We start from the raw sequence: 14,917 nt of genomic DNA, 5'->3' as shown, positions 1-14,917 counted from the left end.
GTAGCTAAGATGATCTTTTTGAAAACACAAAATTGAAGTTGAGTATGGTGACTCATGCCTGTAATCCCAGCACCCAAGAAGCTGAGGTACATGCCTGCTTTGAGTCTGAGGCCAGCCTGGGTCACATACATAGCCAAGGACCAGGCTATTGAGGGCTATTTAGCAGACCCTTTCTCAAAACCAACAAATTACAAATGCAAGTCTGATTATATCACTTTTTGATCTGTGACTTTTGAAAGAAAACAGCTTTACACTGGTCTTTGAATACTGACTTGCCTTGACTCCAGGTTGAATACTCTTTTTTGGGGGGAGACAGGGTCTCCCTGTAGCCCCAGCTGGTCTGGAACTCACTAAGTAGACCAGGCTGGCCTCAAACTCAGAGATCCACCTGCCTCTGACTCCCAAGTGCTGGGATTAAAGGCGTGCACCACCACACCAGGCAAGGTTGAATATTCTTAATTGATTCTGGGGTTTCATTAATGTTTTTGGTACATCATTCTACTAATATAATTGCCATAATCTTTTTTGTGTGTGCACATCCAAGTGTCATGGTGGGAGTATGAGGACAACCTGTGGGAGTCATTTCTCTCTTTTTACCATCTGTGTTCCATTGAACTCAGTCTTGGGCTTAGTAGCAAGTGTATTTACTACCTGAAGAGACATCCTGCTGGACCCCATGCTACCTTATTAACCTTTTTTTTTTTTTGAGACAGGGTCTCACTATGTAGGCCACGCTGGCTTTGAACTTATGATACTCCTACGTCAGCCTCCTTAGTGCTAGAATTACAGAAATGTGCCACCCTGCATGGCTTTACAACTTTCTTAAAGTTGAGCTTTTTACTAACAAAATAATTTTTAAGATCTAATTGAATTTTATTTAAATTTTGGGGTATTAGTTGAAAGCACTGCAAAAAACAAAATGTTGGGTGTTAATTTCTTGACAGATGTGTAGCTGGCAAAGATTTTCTCCCATCTGTATGCTGTGTCTTCACTTTGATTGCTTCCTTTGCTATGCAAAATGTTTTTTTTAATTTCCTGAAATCCTAATTTCAATTTTTGTAATTATTTCCTGAGCTAATGGAAGTTGCAGAAAGCCCTTGCTTATGTTTATCTTGACGTTTTCCTCTAGCAGTTTCAAGTATTAACTTTAATGTCTTTGATCCCCTTGGAATTGAATTTTATACATGGTCAGATATAGGGGCCTAGTTTCATTTCTCAAATACAAGCCAATCAATAAATGAATATAGCTCTCAAAAGAAGAAACAAATGCCAATATATGAAAAAAATAAACTTCCTTAGCCTCCAAGGAAATGCAAATCAAAATTACATCAGGATTCTAGCTGGGCATGGTAGTACACACCTTTAATCGCAGCACTGGGGGTGGGAAGGGACAGGCAGATCTCTGTGAGTTTGAGGTCAACCAGGTAAACAGAGAGAGTTCTAGACCAGTTGTGGTTACAGGGCGACCCTGTCTCAAAAGCCCAAAAAAGATTCCACCTCACCCCAGTCAGAATAGCTATCATCAAGAAAATAAACTACAATATGATCCAGTTATATACCACTCCCAGGTAAATACCTGATAGAATCTGAGCCAGCCAGTGTCACAGAGATACTTTCTTGTCCATGTTTACTACTGTTCACAATAGTCAAGATAGGGAACCAGCCTAGAAGCCCATCATCAACAAATGGATAAAGCAAATGTGCTATATGTACACAATGGAGCTTTACACATTCGTAAAGAAGGAATGGTCATTTGCAGAAAAATGGATGGAACTGGAGATCATAATGTTAAGTAAACCAAATAGACCAGACAGACATGTATGTTTTCTCTCATAGGAGACTCTAGATTTAAAATTCTGTGTGTACATAGTAACAAATATGGGACAGGGACTATATAAGGTAAGGAAAGGGTCTTAAGGAAGAGGGCAGTGGGTCAAGATGACAGATTATATGTTTTCTCTTATATGCAATATCTAAATTTAATACACAGAACATAAAAGTAGGACTATTTGAGGGAAGGAAGGGAACCACAGGAGGGGGAAACATAAGAGGGACAAGTATTGGCAATGCTTCTCTTTTAATAATTACCTGACATATTTTCTCCCAAATTTCATCACATCCAGCTTTTTCTTGAAAGCTAAGGGCCAGGTCATAATTTTCTGCTTCAGACCACACAATCAGAGTGTCCTTTGGATTAAAAAAATTAAGTCTTAATGATTTACAAGCATTATCACGAATTCTTCAAAGCATAAAGCAAATGAACAATGAAAGGATATCATTTTTCCTTTTAACACTGCTACTGGTAATTTGAGTGCTGTTCATACTTCATTCTGCCAAGTCTACATAAGTAAAGCAATGTTTCTGAAAGTTGGATCAGTAAGAGAAACACTGTAAGAGAGTCTGTAATACTTATGTACTAAAAAATGAATCATTACTCCAATACTATCTTTACTCATTACACTTTCTCTCATTAAAATGCCCAACAAAGTCTAAGCAACAGATCAATAAAATTTCTCCTTCCCCTCCTTCTTGTCAGCAGCAACTCCTTACCTGGGACACATAGCCTATTAAGCCCTTGAAATTACTGTATACCAGGCATGTGTAAGTAAGCCACGCCTCAGGAGGCTAGAGCAGAACTGCTTTGAGTTTGAGGTTAGCCGGGTTACACAATGAGTTCTGAGCCATCCCACACCAGTATGAGGACTCTTCAAAACAAGCAAACAGGGCTGGAGAGATGGCTCAGTGGTTAAGAACACTAGTTGTTCACTCTTGCCAAAGACCCATGAGCCCCAATTTTATTCCTAGACTAGAAATTTAAGCAGTGTTCTGAGCAACATGAAGATGTGGGACATTTACAAGGAATGTTACTACAAATGCCCACCCTCAGCACGTCGGCACCCTTGCATGCAGGAAGCAGAAATCTGGACCTAGGGTTGGGGCATTCCATAGATCCCCTGGAGAGAATGTAGTGTCTGACTACAGGTCCAGAAGATAGAACCCTTTGAGGCCAGGCTATGGTTATGACAGCCAACAGTGGAGCATTGTCCTGGGTGCTACATCCAGGACAGCAAGGAGAGACTAGGCTACTCTGAGAGGCTGGGTGGAGGGGTCCACCACTCAAGCTTTCCATTGTGGAGGAATATCTATTAAGACTCTTAAGGATCTGTGGCCCAGCCTCAAGAACCACACCTGTTGGTCTGGAGAGATGGCTCAGTGGTTAAGAGCACTGGTTGTTCTTGCAGAGAACTCAGGTTAAGTTCATAGCACCCATACGGTGGCTAACAACCACCTGTAACTCTAATTCCAGGGAATCCTATGCCACCTTCTGGCCTCCATGGGTTTGCATACACGTGGTGCACTTACTGTAGTCAAAACACTGATACACGGGGCTGGAGAGATGGCGCAGTGGTTAAGAACACTGACTGCTCTGGCAGAGGACTGGGGTTCAGTTCCTAGCACCTACATGGCAGCTGACAACCATCCATAACTCCAGTTCCAGGCTGACCTCCACAGGCATCGGACGACACAGTGCACTTACATACATTCAGGCAATACCCTCATACACATAAAAATAATAAGGGGGCTGGAGAGATGGCTCAGCAGTTAAGAATACTGGGTATTCTTGCAGAAGACCTGGATTCGAATCCCAGTACCCACAAAGCAGTTAACAATGGTTTGTAACTTCAGTTCTAGGGGACCTAACAGCCTCTTCTGTCCTCCTCAGGTATTGCACAACACAGGTATACTTAACTACATGCAGGCAATATACACATATTAATACGGGGCTAGAGAGATGGCTTAGCGGTTAAGAGCAATTACTGCTCTTGCAGAGGACCCAGCTATTTTATTATTTTTTAAAAAATATTTTTATTGGGCTGGGCGTGGTGGCGCATACCTTTAGTCCCAGCACTCGGGAGGCAGAGGTAGGTAGATCTCTGTGAGTTCCAGGCCAGCCTGATCTACACAGTGAGTTCCAAGCTGGCTTATGCTACATGGAGAACCATGTCTCAAAAAAACAAAAACAAACAAACTGAAACCTATTTAATGACAGTGCCAGTATGTATTAAATGATTAAATGAAGGATTTATGTTCAGATATTTCTTTGCATGTTAGAAGGAATAAGGAAGAGCAATATATTCAAACTGAAATTACTGTCAACTCTTAGCAGCACTCTAAGATTGTATTAAGGCTATGAAAGAAATCAGACTCTGGCCAGGAATGATGATACACCCTTTGATCCTAGCACTTGGGAGGCAGGGCCAGCCAGGTCTATATCTACATACAGTGAGAATGTCCGGAGGGTAGAGGGGGAAGGGCCACAACTGAGATAGATCAGACTCCTATTCTTATAAAATGCTGCCCTTAGAACAGGACACACTAACATTCTATCAAAGAAGCATCTACAACAGCACAGAAAGGAATCTCAATTTCTCAGTTTTATTAGTAGCTGATACTGATTATTATAGCAATGATCAAAACTTTTTCTTCAGGTAAAAACAGGAAACTGCTAATTTAGCCTTAACTTAGAGAACTAAGGCTGACAGGCAAATGTCTGGAATTAAACTTAGCTTGAGACAGCCACAATTTTAAATAAAAAAGAGATGAGGCTGTCTCAAGCCTCACTTTTACATGTATGCATGCACGCACACGCGTGCGCACACACACACACAAATTGTGGCTGAGGATATAGCTCAGTGGAACACGTTTGTCAGGCTCCAAGAGGCCTTGAGTTCTGTTACCAGCATCAAAAAATAAACCAAAAACCCCCTTAAACACTATACAGAATGATAGAAACCATTATTTTTTTTTCATTAGTGGGCCTGAAAGATGGCTCAGTGGGCAAAGGTGGCTGCTTCCAATCCTGATTATCTGAGTTTGTTCCCTGGGACCCACATGGTGGAATGACAGAACTGATTCCTGCAACCTGTCCTCTGATCTCCACTCATGCACATGCAAGCGCAAACACAAATCAGTGTAATAAAAATTAGACTGGCAATATAATGTAATCTGTTCTTTCTCACTGTAAGGAATCAAACGGTAAATCCTCATTTAATCAACAAATTGAAAAGATAATGTACAAGATACAACAATTTCAATTATTTTTTACCTGTTGTTTCTGGTATGCAGTATTAGGATTTATTTTGGACTCTAAAAGAAGAGAACCTATGAAACAACAAGAAAAATTCATGTTATTTCAGAGAGAAAAATTATGTTTCTTACACATATTTATTTCCTCATCAGATACACATACAACTCAGTTAAGGAACAATTTTTCTTTTAGTCTTTTTTGAGACAGGGTCTCCCTATAGTCCCAGTTGGCCTTGAACTCACAGAGATCCACCTACCTCTGGGATTAAAGGCGTGTGCTACCACACCCGGCCAAGGAACAAATTTTTAAGAAATCCAACTTGGGGCTGGCAAGATAGCTCAGCAGGTTAAAGTGCTTGCTGGGTAAGCCTGAAGACCTAAGTTCCATCCCTGGAACCCACAGTGGAAGGAGAGAACCACTCCTTAAAGCTGTCTCTGACCTCCACATACCCCATCCATACCCACTCTCACACATAAACACGAAATTACAAATGGAACAAAACATTTAAATTGTAATTTTAAATACAATGATTTTTAACTTAAAAACATGTTCATCTTTTGTTGTTATTGTGGGTTTTGTGGTGGTATGGCTAAACCCAGACAGCAAACATTCGAGGCAAATATGCTTATTTTTAACAAAACAGTATGAAGAGTGAAGACTGGATGGTAATAAAAACCTAACAATTTCGAGGGCTGGAGAGATGGCTCAGTGGTTAAAAGCACTGCCTGCTCTTGCAGAAGACCCTGGTTCGAATTCCAGCACCCACATGGCAGCTAACAACTGTCTGCAACTCCAGTTCCAGAGCATCCGATGCTCTCTTCTGACCTCTGTGGGTACTGCATGACACTGGTACACACATGCAGGCAATATTCTTATACACATAAAATAAGAATGGCAAATACCTTTAAAAAAAGAAAACAAAAACCTGGGCCGGGTGTGGTGGCACATGCCTTTAGTCCCAGCACTTGGGAGGCAGAGGCAGGAGGATCTCTGTGAGTTCAAGGCCAGCCTGGTCTACATAGTGAGTTCTAGGACAGCTGGGGCTACAGGGAGACCCTGTCTCAAAAAGACCAAAAAACCCCTAACAATTTCTAGATAACACAAGGAAGCAAAAATCAGCATAGTGTGAAGTTAAATGATTTGCTAATTTCTAAAATTATTACATTAAGCATACATATTTATGGAATAGTATTAATCTGGAACATGTAAATACTTCATAGTAAGCACACTGGAGGTTAGGATTACCATGTCCAACTTTAAAATTCTGATTAACAAGTAACAACTGTACACAGTTATATAGTATATTTCAATATAGGTATGTAACATGTACTTAATCAGGTTAGCCTACATTTCTATTCCACTATTTTACAGTTAAAGCCTCTGAAATTCTGTCAGACGATCTGGGAGTTAATAATGCCTGATATGCCTAGTGATTTAGAAAATATTTTTCTTTTTGTCTTTTTGAGACAGGGTCTCCCTGTAGCCCCAGCTGTTCTGGAACTCATATGTAGAGCAGGCCGGCCTTGAACTCACAGAGATCCGCCTGCCTCTGCCTCCAGAGTGCTGGGATTAAAGGCATGCGCCACCATGCCTGGCTAGAAAATACTTTTAAAGAAGCAAATTAGTATCTCAATGAAAGGGGTCATTGTCAAGAGTAATAAAATAAGCTTCAGGTTAAAAAGATTGGCTGGGAGGGGTGGCACATGCCTTTAATCCCAGCAGAGGCAGATGGATCTCTGTAAATTCAAGGCCAGCCTGATCTACACAGTGAGTTCAGGCCAGCTTGGGCCACGGGGAGACCCTGTCTCAAAAAAGAGTGAAAAAAAAAAAAAAAATTTGGACCAGGCCTGGTGGATTACACCCTTAATGCTAGCACTAGGGAGGTAGAGTTCAAGGTCAGCCTGGCCTACATAGTTCCAAGCAAGCTGAGGCTACAGGGAGACTGTCATAACTCCCTCCTAACTCTCTCCTGAAAGGATTGGAAGGTGGGGCATGGTGGCACAAGCCTTTAATCCCAGCACTCAGGTAAGGAGTCAAAGGCTCTCCTTAGTGCTGGGATTACACCACCCATGCCCCTTCCAGCCCTATTTCTTAACAAATAAAGGAAGATAGCCAGCCCTACTTCTCTACCTTCCAATATCCAGTTTTTCACAGTATACTAATTTGCATATTTGTTTTTGACCTGATAGTGTAAGACCCATGATAGTAGAAAACAACTACTACTGCCTTATGACAAACAGCAAATTGGGTTTTTTTGTTTGGTTTTTTTTTTTTTCAGAAAAATAAAAAATTGGGAGCATTTTGTCTAGAAATGGCTCAGAGGTTAAGAGTGCTGGCTGGTCTTCCAAGAGGATTCAATTTGGCTCTCAGCACTCACATGTCAGCTAACAATTGTCCTTAACTCCAGTTTTAGGGGAAATGGCTTCTGCAGGTAGTGCATAGTACACTTACATACATGTAGGCAAAACACTCACACGCATAAAATAAAAATAGAGTATGTTTTTAAAAAAGGGCAGATTTAAAAACGAAGCTACACTTATCCTCTCACCAACCAGTTCCATTTCTCTGGAGACGGTTTCTCAAGATAAGCTTTGCATAGAGGAGCAGCAGCTTTACTCTGCAGCTGCCCTTCTCTAGCAGCATTTTCCTTTCTTCTCGTGTTACATTTGACAGTTGCTGTGCACATTCCAAATACTGGCTAGACCATAGACAAGAGCCAATGCTTTTAACATTTCCAAACTTAGTAGAGTTAAAATGAACTGATTAAACTTTATGACACCATCTAATGCTGGTGACTTACTAACCACTCACTTCTATTTGTCCAAGAGCAGTGCTAGATGAAACTGAACATAGTAGTATGCTAGCATCCATCACTTGGGATGACTCCTTTGTTCACTGTATCTAGCACAGGTGATCTGATTAGCTCAAAACTAACTTTAGGAATTAAAAATTTTTTTTTATTATTTTTATTTTGTGTGTGAGTGTATTGCCTGCATATATGTAAATGCACCCATGTCATGAAATGCCTGAGGAGCTCAGGAGGGAGTTGGGCCCCCTGCAAGTGTAGTTACAGGTGGTGATTAGCCATGTGTATGCTGGGAATTAAACCTGGGTCGGTCCTCTGCAAGAGCCGTCAGTGCTCTTAACCACTGAGCCAAATATTCTGTGACTTATTCTACTTATATCCTTCTGTGACTTATTCTACTTATATCCAACAAATCCCATTTCTTTAGGCCTCTTTTCTTCTTTTTCTCTTTATGTTCCCCAACACTCAATTTCTGGCTTACTCAGGATCCGACAAGAACTTCCACATTTTAGGGTGGGGTAACCTTTTAATTTCCTTCATTTTCTCCTCAAATGAATCAAAATAGAATTTCCAACATTTTCAACAATGTCTCTTCACAATGATCAGATTTTTGTTTTGTGATTATTGAGATGTTAGCAATACATCATTTGCAAAAAGAAAAAAAACTGAGGCAAACCAACATCATGTTTGCAACTTCTGGAAAAATATGAGTCAGAGGGGAAGAACACGGTTAGTGATACAGCACATGCTTAGCATGTCCAAGATTGAGTCCAATCCCAAGCACCAGAAAATAATCCCAAATCTTCGACTACCTTCGTATTTTATTTTTCATTTTGTTTCCTGAATACAACAAAAGTATTCTATTATTTTCCACTGAAATAATAAACTAGGCCAGGTACTTATGGGTCAAATTTACTTTTTAAAGATTAGAGAGGTCATCTATGTGATTAAGCTTAAATAGTTTCTATGAGAGAATACAGCCCAATAAAACTCAGTATAAAATATGGTTTGTGTCCTTCAGAGCAGCCTATCTACTACATGCTGGGAGTCAGAAGTCAGCCAGGGATACACAGCAACATGCTATTTAGGAAAAATTCAACTCTAAAAAGTCATATAATGGTGGGGGGGGGGAAACCACTGGGCATAAAAGTTTTATTTTACGGCCCAAGAATACAGCTTACTAGTTTGCCTAGCATGTGAGATCCTAGGTTCGCTTCCTCAGTGCCACAGAACTTTCTGTCTGGAAAATGCTCTCAAAATGGAGGAACAGAGACAGGAAGCTTTAAAAAAAAAAAAAAAGCTAAGCTGCATAGAAGTATAATCTACGCAAAGAAAAAGTGGGACATCCTTTGATAAGGACTGAGCACAAAAATTTAAAGCTTATTATTGTGCTTGCATCATCAAATAAAATGGCAATCCACAAAATGGGGGAAAGATACTTGGAAATCTTATCTGATAAAGGACTAACATTGCTCTCACTTTATAATAAAGACAGCAAAATTAAAAGATGGACAACAGATCTTTCTCCCAATAAAATGTACAGTCAATAATCATATGGAAAGATGTTCAGCTTCATATTCATTAGGGAAATGTAAAGCAAAACCACAAACGAGGGACTGAAGAGATGGCTCAGTAATTAAGAGCACTGGCTGCTCTTGCAGAGGATCTGGGTTCTGTTCCTAACACCCACACCACAGCTAACAACCTTCTGTACTTCCAATTCCAGGGAACCAGACACCCTTTTCTGACTTTTGTGGGCATTGCATTACATGGTACACTTACATTTTGGCAATACACTCATACATATAAAAAAAATAATAATAAAGTATTTAAATAAATAAAAAAAAAAGTCAAGCAGGACTGGGTTTGATGGTGCAGACCTCTAATCCCTGTACTTGGGAGGCTGAGGCAGGGGCACCTCTGTAAATCAGAGGCCAGCCTGGTGTTCTACACAGTGAGTTACAAAAGAGCTGGGGCTACAAAAGAGCTGTCTCAAAACAAAAAAACCAAATAAACAAAAAAACCAAACTTATGATTGCATTTACATGAAAGGCCCAGAATAGGCAAACTCAGAAAGAAAAAAACTGGATTAGTGGTAGTTTAGGGCTGGGGGGAAATGGATGGATAGTAATTGCTAATGGGAACATGCTTTCTTTGTTAGCTAAGATAAAATGTTCTAAAATTAAGACTGTGGTGATAGCTAAAACCCTGTGGGTATTCTAAAACAATAGATTGTATACTTTATGAAGTAGGCTAAGTGCTGGTTATGTTTGGTTACTTTGAATGTGTGCAGATTATTTCAAAATATTCTTGATGTTGAACACATAATTTGCACATATTTTTGATGTATATCTTTAAGCTGTAACTACATGTGACGGTCAAAGCACAAACCTCACACCCAGTTTTTACATAGGTTCCAAACTTGGGGTAGGTTTGCCATCTCCCCAGCTCTACTTCTTTAAGACAAGAGGTCAATAACACATTGCAAAATGAATTGGAATTAATACCTCAAATTATGCTTCTAAAACACAAACACATACTCATATACCTTGGTGCATGGGTGGAGTACCAGAGGCCTGTCCATGACATGTGTAAATCTCAAGCTTCCAGCGCTTATAGCTACTATATACTACTTCATGTTTTTCCCAGCAGGTTCACAAGGGCCCATCCCTGAACTGAGAAAGAGGCCTTGAGGGTAAGTGTGGTATAGAGGGTATGTCCTAGTGTATGTATGTGTTGGAGGGTATGGGGGTTGGATACACAATTCACCTTTAAGAGGAAGACAGGATCATTGAGAGAGAGAAAACTGAGTAATGAAGAACATGACTAAGAATCTAACATATGGGGCTGCAGAGATGCTCAACAGCTAAGAGTACTGGCTGCTCTTGCAGAGTACTCAGGTTCAGTTCCCAGCAATCACACAGCTAATCACAGTTCCAAACTCCAGTTCCAGGGGATCTGATCTCCTCTTCTAGCCTCCATCGGCACCGCACGAATGGGTGCACTGACATACATGCAGGCAAAATACTTGTATACATTGAAAAAAACAAAACAAGAAAATACTTGCTTTCTTTCATTGTCTTTTTGAGACAGGGTCTCCTTGCAGCCCCAGCAGGCCTGGAACTCATAGATCCGCCTGCCTCAGCCTCCTTACTGCCAGGATTAAAGGCATGCACTACCCACCCCACCCCCACCTTTTTTTGAGACAGGGTCTCAGTATAACCCCAGCTGGCCTGGAACTCACTATGTAGACCAGGCTGGCCTTGAACTCACAGAGATCTGCCTGCCTCTGCCTCCCCAGTGTTGGATTAAAGGCATGCACCACCACTCCTGGTGACCCCCCCCTTCAATCTCCCAAGTGCTGGGTTTGTAGACATATGTCACCACACACAACTATACTGTTGACTTTTAATTGACTGAAATATCATGTACTTTTAAAGGACATCATTGTGTTTGTTAAGTAAGTTTTCCTTTTAATATTTAAGGAAAACCATTTTCATCCAAGTCCATGAAGCTGGACACTCTTTTAACATTTGAATGATAAACACCAGTTTGACACCTTGCTCTGGTACCCTGATTGATACCAGCCAAAAAATAGAATACAGAAACACTGTGTCAGAGCTTATCCAAGAGTGAGGATACCAGCGTCTACCACAACTTAACTTTACTGTTTGGTAAAGTTTGACAAGCAATCAAATGATGTCATTTATTTTAAGAGTACTGTTCTCCAGCATAAAGGTACTTGTATTCTACCCAAGACCAGGAACATCAGGAGCATTGTGTTTTTACTAACTGTAATAACCTGAGAGAGAGAGTCGCCCTGTAGCACCAGCTGCCCTTGATCTCCCCTGCCTCTGCCTCCTGAGTGCTGGATTATAGGTATGCATCACCATACCCAGCTAAAAGTGCATGACTCTGATGTCATTGTTTTAGACTTTGATGTCAACATTGCAGAAGACTTTTGGTTGGTTTCTTGAAATAGGGTCTCCAGGTCTATGCCGCCATACTTAGCTTGAGCTCTATAAATAAGCATTCTTCAAGATGTCTCTCTCATGGGTACAATTGGTACAAAAATCTGCTCATCTCTTAAATTCGCTGAAGAGATTCGATTTTTAATCTTGCTCCTGAAGTTTCCGTTTACATTACTCTAGTTTCGGATACGCTGAACCCATCCTATTGGAATCTCCTTTTCTTCAACTCTCTAAAAGCTCTTCATTGCATATATAAATGTATACTATACAAATGACATTCTTTTTTTTTAAATCTTATTTATTATTTTTATGTGTATGTGTGTATTGTCTGCATGTAGGTAAGTACACCCATGTTTGTGCAATGCCCGCAGAGGACAGAAGAGGCTGTTGGACTGCTGGGAACTGGAGTTACAGACAGTTGTTAGCTGCCATGTGAGTGCTGGGATTCGAACCCAGGTCTTCTGCAAGAACTGATGTTCTTAACTGCTGAGCCATCTCTCCAGCCCCGACAGATTCTTTTTCTAATTTAAAAGCCAGTTTGGGAAAACTATCAGTAAAGTACTTGTCATGAAAGCATGAAGACCTGAGTTCAATCCCCAGCAGAGAAACACACTGTAGTCCCAGCACTGGAGAGATGGAGACAGATGGATCCCTGGGGCTTGCTGGTTGCTCAGCCAGCCAGTCTAGCCCAACTACAAGCTCCAGACCAACAAGAGAACCTATCTCAAAAAGATTGGCATTGGATGTTTGAAAAAACTATGGCTATCATAAAATATTCCATATTGAAGCACTAGCAATAATAAACATAAAATTAAAGGAAGAAAGGGGTCAGTGTCATTCAGTGGTAGAGTATGAGCTTAGCCTGTGCAAATCCCTGGCTTTGATACCCAGCACTATTAGGAAAAGAAAGGAAAAGAAGCACATATATCTAACCTGGTAGCTGTTGAAATGAACAAAACTAAAAGCAAAACTGTAGGATATGGCATTGTCATATCAATGATCATTTTTTGAAATTCCAGTTCCTTTAGCATTTTCTTCCAAATTTTCTCAGTAGTATGTCAGGACCAGGGCAATAGAAAGGAAAAGAACTACAAGCTGAAACTTTGAAGCCTTTCACCCCCACCCCAAAAGCCTAGGTAAAATAAGAACATATCAGACTGCTCTAGTGTTTGCTATTCTTCTCCGGGATTATTCAGAATGCTAGTTTTGGAGAAGCATCTTTCTTGAAACCTACTTCATCCACATCTTATGGCCTTAAGATACCACTTTAGGAAACTGAGGTCCAGTCTCCAAAACCAAAGTCAAGTAGGCTGAAACATGGGACAGTCTTTCCATGTAGGGGGTAAGATAATAACTCAATGGCAAATTACTAGTTTTATCTATTTATTCCTGCATTACAATCCGTCTATGACTGTTTAGCTAACCAGTTTTCTCTCTGCTACCTACTGGTTCTTACTGGGTCAAGTTATGAACACTTCTCCAATGTACTGAAAAAGCTTCCACTGAATATTAATGTGAAGTAATACAACCCTTCCTCCCAAAAAGTTTATTCTATCAGTTGTTACATCTACAGTGCTAGGAACAGTAATTCTATCCTAATGTATGGGTACAGATAGGGAAACAGTTCAACTTCAGGTGATAAGCACTTACTCTTTGCTCTGACAAGGGAGACTTCAGCAACACTAAGGAACTCTTAGCAGGAGACTTCCATAACATTAAGGGAGAGGTACAGAAGATTCTCACCAAAAGTAACATGTGCTTCTACCCAAGGCAATGTGAATAAAAAAAAAAAAAGAATTACACATTCAGGATAGCCCCTCCTATGTCATCTCATTAGACAAACATATTTATCCATTATTTTGTTAATACATAATATCAGGGGGCTGGAGAGAAGGCTCAGCAGTTAAGAACACTGGTTGTCCTTGCAGAAGACCCAGGTTCAATTCCCAGCGCCCACATGGCAGTTAACAACTGTCCAAAACTCCAGTTCCAGGGGATCCCACACCCTCTTCTGTCCTCTGGGGGCACTGCACGACATGGGTGCACTTACCTACACACAGGCAATACATGCATACACATAAAATAAATATTTTTAAAAAAATTTTAAAAATTTTAAGTAAACAAACACCGAAGCCTCAGTTTTCATTTCAACTAGGGTAAATATTTATAGATAAAGCCCAAATGTTAAGTGCTTGGGATCCTCAACTTAAGAACACAGGCATTCTAAGAAAAAGTTTGAGAAATGCCACCAAAAGGGCACCTGTGGTGGTGGTTTGAATGAGAATGTCCCCCATAAGCTCCAAGGATTTGGACAATTTGTCTCTGGTTGGTTGGAGGTGCTGTTTTGGGAGGCTTCAAGAGGTGTGGTCTGGCTGGAGGAAGAACGTTACCTGAGACGTTCTTAAGCCTTGCTGGATTTCCGGGAGCTCTATGCTTCCTGTGCCTACTTCAAGATGTGATCACTTGGCTTTCTGCTCTGGCCAGCTCTGCAGTCATGCCTCCCTACCAAGATGGAATCTTACCCCTCTGGAACTGTAAGCTGAAATAAACTCTTCCTTTTACAAATTCCCTTGATCACAGTGGTTTATCACAGGAACAGAAAAGTAACCAATACAGTACCGCATGAAATAATATAGAGTAGAATATTGGGCTACATTTAAATGATATTGGTATATCCTGACTCAAACAAATAACCAAATACACTGATATGTCCACCAGGGGTATCACCCAGGTAACTGCTGGTAGGTGGTATCATACACCACAAGCTATGAGCAGAATGAGTTCGTTCTGCTCCCTCTACTTCACATCATGGCTTGGCTCATAACAAAGTATTTTCTTGCAATTTGTAGCCAATCCCCACTGTGAGATGGAGATGAGGGTGAGGGTCACTGGTGCACATAAAATTTTTAAAAAGCAAGGCATGATGGCCCACATCTTTAATTCCAACACCTGGGAGACAGACAAAGTGAATTCTGTGGGACTCTGTCAAAAACAAAAATACAAAACCAGAAGAAATAAGCAATACTGCAGAATAAGGACCACAACAACTAG

The 14,917-nt window shown here is 40.6% G+C and overlaps 1 protein-coding gene across 2 annotated transcripts in view; it reads right to left on the bottom strand.

The window, feature by feature from the left end:
• Positions 1-14,917, bottom strand: part of Ppp4r3a (protein phosphatase 4 regulatory subunit 3A) — a 50,359-nt gene that overhangs the window by 25,636 nt on the left and 9,806 nt on the right. For both annotated transcript variants that reach the window (XM_008821735.1, XM_008821736.1), the window contains exons 2-3: positions 5,108-5,163; positions 2,089-2,187 (exon numbers count right to left, since the gene is read on the bottom strand). In XM_008821735.1, coding sequence (XP_008819957.1) covers positions 2,089-2,187; positions 5,108-5,163 — 155 coding nt within the window. The remainder of the gene's footprint in view (positions 1-2,088; positions 2,188-5,107; positions 5,164-14,917) is intronic.

Source organism: Nannospalax galili, unplaced genomic scaffold (assembly GCF_000622305.1).
Source record: "Nannospalax galili isolate Female #2095 unplaced genomic scaffold, S.galili_v1.0 scaffold107, whole genome shotgun sequence".
Lineage (NCBI taxonomy): Eukaryota > Metazoa > Chordata > Mammalia > Rodentia > Spalacidae > Nannospalax > Nannospalax galili.
The sequence above is the reverse complement of the archived record's forward strand: the minus strand, read 5'-3'. Positions and strand labels throughout refer to the sequence as shown.